At 25.5% G+C, this 8,447-nt stretch overlaps 1 protein-coding gene across 10 annotated transcripts; it reads right to left on the bottom strand.

The window, feature by feature from the left end:
• Window positions 1-876: 876 nt before the first annotated feature.
• Window positions 877-7,966, bottom strand: LOC149058936 (putative aconitate hydratase, mitochondrial). Of its 10 annotated transcripts, none has more exons than XM_089220965.1 (8): window positions 7,347-7,737; window positions 7,032-7,091; window positions 6,667-6,925; window positions 6,403-6,597; window positions 6,091-6,267; window positions 4,500-4,596; window positions 1,310-1,407; window positions 877-1,244 (listed from the first exon to the last, which is right to left on the bottom strand). In XM_089220965.1, the coding sequence occupies exons 6-8, from the start codon at window positions 4,587-4,589 to the stop codon at window positions 1,217-1,219; spliced, it is 216 nt and encodes a 71-aa protein (XP_089077091.1). In that variant the 5' UTR covers window positions 4,590-4,596; window positions 6,091-6,267; window positions 6,403-6,597; window positions 6,667-6,925; window positions 7,032-7,091; window positions 7,347-7,737; the 3' UTR covers window positions 877-1,216. The 10 variants fall into 10 exon arrangements, 9 of the variants coding, with proteins under 9 accessions (XP_089077091.1, XP_089077092.1, XP_089077085.1 ...); XM_089220966.1 differs by having other exon boundaries at window positions 6,091-6,252; window positions 6,794-6,925; XM_089220959.1 differs by having other exon boundaries at window positions 6,091-6,252; window positions 7,308-7,735.
• Between the last annotated feature and the right edge of the window lie 481 nt (window positions 7,967-8,447).

Here is an 8,447-nt window from a genome sequence, read left to right as displayed (position 1 = left end):
AAGACAATATAAGTACTTAGTTAAAAAAATTAATGATTACCTAGATTATTACTAGATCCAAATTTTTTATGCAATAAAAAATGGTAAAATATGCAAAATATATTTTCAATTCTACCAAACATTATTAAATAGTTATTAACTAAAAATTCATCGTAAATAATAAATGTATGTACATTACTATTAATATTGAAAATTCTTCAATAAATTGTCATATTTAATAACATGCAATCACGCTTTTACAAGATTTTATGGGGCATAACCAAAAATATGTCAGATTATAAATAGTATACTTAAGACAATTAAAACAATAGTTACAGATTATCATTAGAGAAATGAGATTTTTTCATTATTAGATAATGTATTGATTTATATTATAATATATTCACTCATCATAATTCATTTTCCACTACTTTAAACACGCTGATTGTTGGCTATGCTCTGCGTAAAAAATACAATTCATCCTTAACATTTTTTAAGAATTAACTTTGTTTAATGATAGCACAGTTTTTATTCCATATTCCAAATCAAAATTGTTTATAAGTATTCGATGTATAAAAATAAAAATCGAATTTAAAACGAGTACCTACCTAGTTTATGAGTTATACGTATCTAAAATATTAGCATACAACCATACTTTTATTTTTTGTTTTGTTTTATAATATAAATAAAATATATACCTAAATTGAAATGGTCACAATTTATGATAATTATACAATCATTATATTAAATACCTATTATAAGTTATAAGTAATAATAAGACTAACGATAGGGCTTATATTCTCTCAAATATCTTAAATATGATGTTATTATTCTCTTAAAAATCTAAAATATTCTCATTATATTCTATTAGAAATTAAAAAATTTAAAAAAGCGAAATTTGTCGATTAACATCAATATATGCTTTAATATACAATTGTTTTACAATAATATTAAAACTAATAGTAAATTAATATTTTTTTCTCAACATTTACAAAATATTCCAATATTAAATTACTCTCTAACCCATGAAATAGGTATTCTAAAATATTATGCAAAAAACCCCTTTTCCTACAGCGAGGTCATAAAATTGATGATAAGACGTGTTTGAGAAAAACATTTTTTCCCTTGGTTTGATACAAACTAGAATAATAAGTCAATTTTTTCATTCTATTTAATGAACTACCGAGCTTAAACCCAGTAGCAAATGCCAAGGTTAAATTAACCTTTATTCATTTCATTACTGCCTACTATCTGAGTTGGTTGCACTGCAATAATGAAAATAACAATTATTTTATATTTATAATAAAAACAAACAATTATAATAACATACGTTAAAAACAAGTTATTTGAAATATTATCCAAGTGCCCGCGGTATTTCAACCAGGGACCAGCAGCAGAAATGTGGTCAGTTGTACATTTTCCTTTCACCTATTAAAAAGGTATAAAATATTATAATATCCTAAGTAAAAATTATAGAAATCATAATATGTATTTAATTAAAGTTAAACATATATAAATATTAAATATATATTATAAAAATAGAGTTTTTTTATTATAAAATGTACTGTAAACTTAGTGTTATACTTAATGTTCCTAACAATAGTTATAGTTTTGTTTTAAATTGATTGTTTATAATTAATAAAAATGATCGTTGTAGGTTTTTATTAAAATTCAATGAACATCCATTGACGTTTTTTTTGTTTTTTTTTTTTTTTTTTTAAGTAGGCTAGATAACAAAAGGCGAAAAAATTAATCTAAAAATTCAAATGGATCTCCGCTACTATTGTCTATATATTTAATATTTAGACTAAGTATGTTGGAGGAGATAATGTAACTTGTTCACCTATTTTAGGGAAGGCAAATTGTTGGTTACTTTATTTATAGCTGTATGTTAAATCTGCCTATTCCGCCTCAGTTTATAACCGTCTTCAAGTACGTATTCAATTCTTACATATTTTTTGTTAAATATTTAAATAATTTTAACTCCACAAAGTTACGATTGGTGGTAAACAGCAACTGCCGTCAGTGGTGTATTTTCAATTTTTTTATGGGGGGGGGGGGGGTCTAAATATTAACTATAAGTTTATAATATTATAATAAAATACAAATTGAGTCTACTATCGTCTATAATATATAGCGTACTACCCCCCCCCCCCCCCCCCCCCCCGTAAATACGCCACTGACTGCCGTTATCATATCAAACGTGGGTTTCGAAGATCCATTGTTGAAATTTTATCAAAATGTTACTTTACAATTATTAACAGAATAAAAACCCTAAATCATAGTAAACATTAAAAGAGAAAACATGCTTTTAATATACATTTTTTTTTTTTAATTTTCGTAAATTTAAAGTAGATACAAAGGTACTTAAATACAAAATTGTGTTTTAGCAACATATCCTTGTCATACATACAAAAACACGTGTTACAAACCTACTAACTTTAAAACCTTCAAACAAAATATACAAAAATAACCACTATACCGTAGTATTAGGTACCACCTCACACTCGACGGCCTATATACCTAGCTGAGAGTAAAAAAAATCAGGGGTTCTAGAAAACTTATCGATCAACTCAAAATGAATGTTTTACCTACCAATATATAATATATATTATATAATAACCAATATATAATATACCAAATAATATAACGAAATGTGAAAATTTAGATTAAATTCTCTATATAAATTCGAAAAATCCCTAAAAAATATTGTACGTTTGTGGTGCTTTCTTCAAACCCTTAAACAACTTAAATACGTTTAGTTTTGTAGCTGTAAAAATGTTAAATCTGCCTATTCCGCCTCTGTTTATAACCGTTTTCAAGTACGTATTCAATTCTTACATACTAGATTCTGAACGAAGTGATGAATGTATTGATTTTACAATGATGTGTTTTTTTTTTTTTTTTTTTTTGTGTCTGTGTACAGCATAACTAGTCGAAATAAGGTCAAAAGTAAACATTTTCCAACATTTTTCAAAAAAATCGAGAAAAACAAAAAAAAAATGACAGAAAAAGGGGAATTTTTACGTAAAATCAGTTTTCGACCAAATCGATTTTTTTATATGGTTGTAATTCAAAAACTAATCACTGTAAATACTTGAAATTTTCACCAAATGTTTATGGTAGTGCTATATATATACAGTTTAATTTTCATATATAGGCGCAATTTTTTTTATAAGCGTTTATAGTTCAAATTTTTACGAAATCTATCGAAAATGCGAAAATTTGCAAGTAATTTTGAAGCTGAAAAATCATAAAAATTTTTTGCGTTTATAACTAAGGATTAAAAATACAACACTAAGTTTTCCATAAGTTTTCCTTTAAAGTAGTTATAGAGACAACTCGAAGCATCATTATAGGACAAATTTTAAGTGCGTTTAAATTTTAAATTTTTACGAAATAGTGTACCGATAACGATTTATCCTGAAACGATTTTAAATATTTGTTATTATTCAAAAAGTATAAGTCCTAGATACTTGACAATTTTACCAGTTATTAGTATTGGCATTTTATTTACATGATTTAATTTTCAAAATATTTTGACTTTTTTTGAGATATTTATAGACGACTGAAATTTTGAATTTGTCTGAAAATTTTTTTTTGAAGTGTCGATAAAAACTTTTTGGCACAATCAAAATACTTGAAAATTGAATTCAAAGTTCCTCATAGGTTATTCTTATAGAGATTAAAAAATTATAAGAATACATAAGCACAATTTTATTTTATAAGCGTTTATAGTTCAAATTTTTACGAAATCTGTCGAAAATGCGAAAATTTGCAATTAATTTTGAAGCTGAAAAATCATAAAATTTTTTGCGTTTATAACTAAGGATTAAAAATACAACACTAAGTTTTCCATAAGTTTTCCTTCAAGTAGCTATAGAGAGAACTCGAAGCATCATTATAGGAAAAATTTTAGTTAAAAATTTTCGACTTTTTTTTTAAGTGTCGATAAAATTTTTATGGCCCTATCAAAATACTTGAAAATTTAATACAAAGTTCCTCATAAGTTATTCTTATAGTGATTAAAAAATTATAAAAATACAAAGGCACAATTAAAAATTTAAATGGATAAAAACCAGTAATATTTTTAATTGCTTTTTCTCATCTTTGGAGCTAAAATTTCTTGAAAATAAAAAAAATCCATAGAAAATGAAGCTGTTTACGATGTGAATGTTCTAAATTCCTTTGATTAGCCTATGCCTAATACACCTGCTAGAGGAACTATAATGCATTTATGAACTAAAACACAAATTAGAAAAAAAAAATAAATACAACATTGGGGAGATTATAAATAATTTAGTCTAGTTGAAATGTATTGAACTGAACATTTTTTTTCTTTCAAAATCTGAGAGTACAGAAAAAGAATGATTGTTGTCACTGACAATTTTAATATTTATAATAGATCTGAGTTAAATCTTATTAGCAAATTTTAGTAGCTTTTTTAAATAATCAGAAAAAATAATAATAATAATTAAAAATCTTAAAAAACAGATTTAAGTTAACATTGGAATACACACTTTTTGAACACATTGATTTACAGTAGAACTTATGTAAAGTATGTAATGTTCTTTCACCAATTTCAAACCAATGAAATATAAACTGTTCATTGATTACCTTAAATTTAAAAGTAGATTAACTATTTTAACAAGTATTATAATAACTATATTTCCTAAATTTTCAAAAGATAGCATATCTTTGATTGTTGTAATATTAAATATAAATAACACTTAATCATAGGTCTAGGTAAAAATAATTTTAAAGGTAATAGTAAAATTATATATAAGATGCTTTTACACTATTTTATCAGTTTAAATACATTGATGCTGTATTGGATGCATTATCTGGAATTCTGAACTGTGATTCAATGATAAACATTTTTTATTAGTTTTATGTTTTGATATTGACATCACAATTAGTATTTAAACATTATGCATAGTTGATCCTGAGCATACATTTATATTTATTATATTTTTAAAATAAAATTTCAATAAAAACATTGAGAATAAAAGAAATTGACAAGTTAATATTTATTATTTGCTACAAAATTCATCATAATATGAGTAATGGTATTTTGATGATAAAAATATAAATTTTTCAATAGTAAATTACCAATTTCAAAATCAAGTTTATGATTTTCTTTTGCTTCAATTCAGACATTAATTATTTGTATGGAATTTAAGGATGACTAAGATCATTATCAATTTTAAATTTACTTTTTATTTGTTTACCAACAATTTCTAATTCACGTATATCTAATCTCAAAATGAATTAAATGTATACCAAGATTTTTAAATGAAATAATTATTAATACAAGGTATATTCAAAAAGTACCAAGACAAATATTATTGTTATTGCGGCAAATCTACACATGATAACATTTAAATTACAAATAGATGTATTCCCAACGTATTAGAGAATATTTTGAGCAAAGCCCAGAGTCGTTATCTTATTTCAGTTTAATATTATACGTGGTTAAATCTAGTTAGTTTGTTTCAATCTCAGTTTTTATCACATACAAAAGTAAAGAACAATGTATGTGCATCAAGTTTTGCTTGAAACTTGGTAAAAATGCAACTGTAAAATACACAATGATTAAAACTGCTTTTGAGGGCGATTCTTTAAATTGTTCCATTACTTTTGAATGGTTTAAACGTTTCAAGGATGGTCAACAGTCAAGTAAAGATGATCCAAGTCCTGGAAGACTGTCGACATCCAGAAACTATGATGTGGTGCCGAACATTTACGAAAATGTGCAATGTGACCGCAGATTAACTGTTCATGAGTTAGCAAATGAGGCAGGAATCACAATTGGATCTTGTTATGAAATTTTAACAGAAAATGTACAGATGAGAAGGGTAGCTGCCAAGTTGTTCCGCAGTTGACATTGGAAATTGACATTAGAATAAAAGGAAAATCATTTAACAATTTTTCAAGACCTTAAAAATTGATCTGCTGATATTAATTTCATAATAAACATCATCTCAGTGGAGAACAAAATTTTCCCCTCAACCAAAAAAAAAATTGGTAAACTGGGATTAAATATCAAGGCAATACTGATTGTTTTTTTTTTTATTATTATTGAAGGAATTGTATATTATGAATTTGTACCCCATAAACAAACAGTCAATCAGGTATTCTATAAAGATGTATTAATACGTTTGCGAGAGAGAATTTGCAAAAAGCGACCAGAAAAATGACGAAGTGAAACCAGGTTTCTTCATCACGACAATGCAGCAGCACATTCAGGGTTGTCAATTCATGAATTTTTGGCTGAAAAAAATATACCTGTGTAAAATACATGAATCATAATCAATTAAAGTAAGAGAAACATTATTGTTGATATTATATCATAAGAATTAATAGTAAATTAACCATAGATTTTTATTATTAAATTCATTAAGCTTGTTTTTTCTAAAGTACCTCCATAACTCCTTAAGACTGTAAAACTGTAACAGGCCTTTTTTTCATGAAAAGCTTTAAAAGCTCTATCTGACATATACGTAGGTACCAAAGTTTAAATGGATCTAAGGTAATATTGTAATATAGTAATTTGGTGATGGTAGATAATCAATAATACCATCCATAAGTGTTTTTACACCAATATTCTTGTAGGAACTACCAGTAAATAATGGAACATAAAAAAAATGTAAAAGAAAATCAAAATATTTAAATTTAATTACATACTTGTGTTATCCAGAGTTGTTTTATAGCTAATAATATACTATAATATCTATGACTAATATCACTAGAACTTAAAACAATATTGGCAATTGTTTTATCCATATCATAATCGCCAATCAGTGACTCTTACTTTATATAAAGCCTTCCATTACTTAGAACTTTGTTTTATTTCTATAGGAATAAAAATTACTTTTTGACCATCATCCAAATTAACACATCTTTTTTAATACATAAATTAAATCTAAAAGTCCACCATTATTTTCTGAAAAATAAAAAATAATAAGTATCATTAGTAAAAATATAAATTGATAATAATGAAAATAAAATAGGTTGTTATTAATATTCTAATATTCATCAAGAATGCATACACAATTTAATGCTCAAGGAATCTCAAATTGCTGGACATGGTCTACTGGAATCTAGAAGTGCTATTAACATAACAAGTGTCAATAAAAATATAATATAATATCAAACACACAATACAGAGTGATTCTTTTATCATTGAACTCTCATTATTTCAAAAATTATTAATGTTTTTGAAAATATTATATTACATAGTTTCAAGTTGTTAAAAAACTAATGTTTTTATTAAAAAATTATATTTTTAAATATTTTTTATCCTTATAATTTTTTAAGGTTTTTACTTTTTTGAATGACAACATAGAGTTTTAATTTCATATCACCTTTGACTAGTATTTGTAAATATAACAATTTGCAATGGAGTAATATTAAAGGTCGACATGACACTTGAGTAAATTAATATGCATTTGCAATGAAGTATCAGACCGATCCATTTTATTAGCATAAACAATACTTATTTTTCAGTCAATAGTCATCACATGAATGATTCACACACTAAAACTTCAAGTAAGAGACCATAAAAATAATAGGACATTAATACATTATTATTTATTTTATTTTAATTGAACAAAATATAATCTGGTAATCTGAACAATAATTTGAAAATGCTGTGTTTACAATGTTATGTTTACATTGTGTACAATGCTTGAAGTTTAAATAGATAGTGATGAGCATGATAATGATTGTATTATGGTGACCAATGGGTGACCATGATTTAATACCTTAAATAGTGATAATGACAAATACCATATTATTCCATAGATAATAAAGAATTCTATGTATCTATTCATGTTATTCATGTTCATCGACTCATGATTGTTCAGTTTCACTATGGGTTCCCGCGTTGCCATTCACTCGCTGCGCTGCGCTCGGATAAAAAAACGAAAATATTACCTCTTGATTTGCATACACCATCACAAGTTGGTCACTTGCCACTAGGTAACCGTCATATAACCACTCTTATCATTTTTCAGACAGCTGTTTATCATTCATTACATTCTTTCACGATGTAGATAAAACGGTGTAGTCACTATCAATCACGAACTAAGATATACTATTATAGTATAGTATATATATATACTATAGTATATCTTAGTTCGTGCTATCAATGATACGTATGAGAAATAAATGAGTACCATTTTTACGGCAGTTTAGTTACAGAATTGTCCACCAGGAAGAGCTAAGAAGGCCGATTTGAAAATATTTTATAAGCAATATTGTCTATTTAAGTATATTTGTTTTGAATAAATAAATAATAAACAATAACATTGTTTATTTATATTTTATTATTATATAGTACCACACTACCTATAGTAGAAATATAACCCACACCTACCTAAAACTAGTAAAACTTATTATTTTTAAACATTTTTCATATTGTGCTAATATGCCCAACAAATGTTTTGTTCCCGCATGCAAGTCTG

Source organism: Diuraphis noxia, unplaced genomic scaffold, assembly GCF_037042655.1.
Source record: "Diuraphis noxia isolate RWA-SAM2 unplaced genomic scaffold, SU_Dnox_SAM2 contig0002, whole genome shotgun sequence".
NCBI lineage: Eukaryota > Metazoa > Arthropoda > Insecta > Hemiptera > Aphididae > Diuraphis > Diuraphis noxia.
Note: the sequence above shows the minus strand (reverse complement) of the source record. Positions and strands in the feature narration are given on the sequence as shown.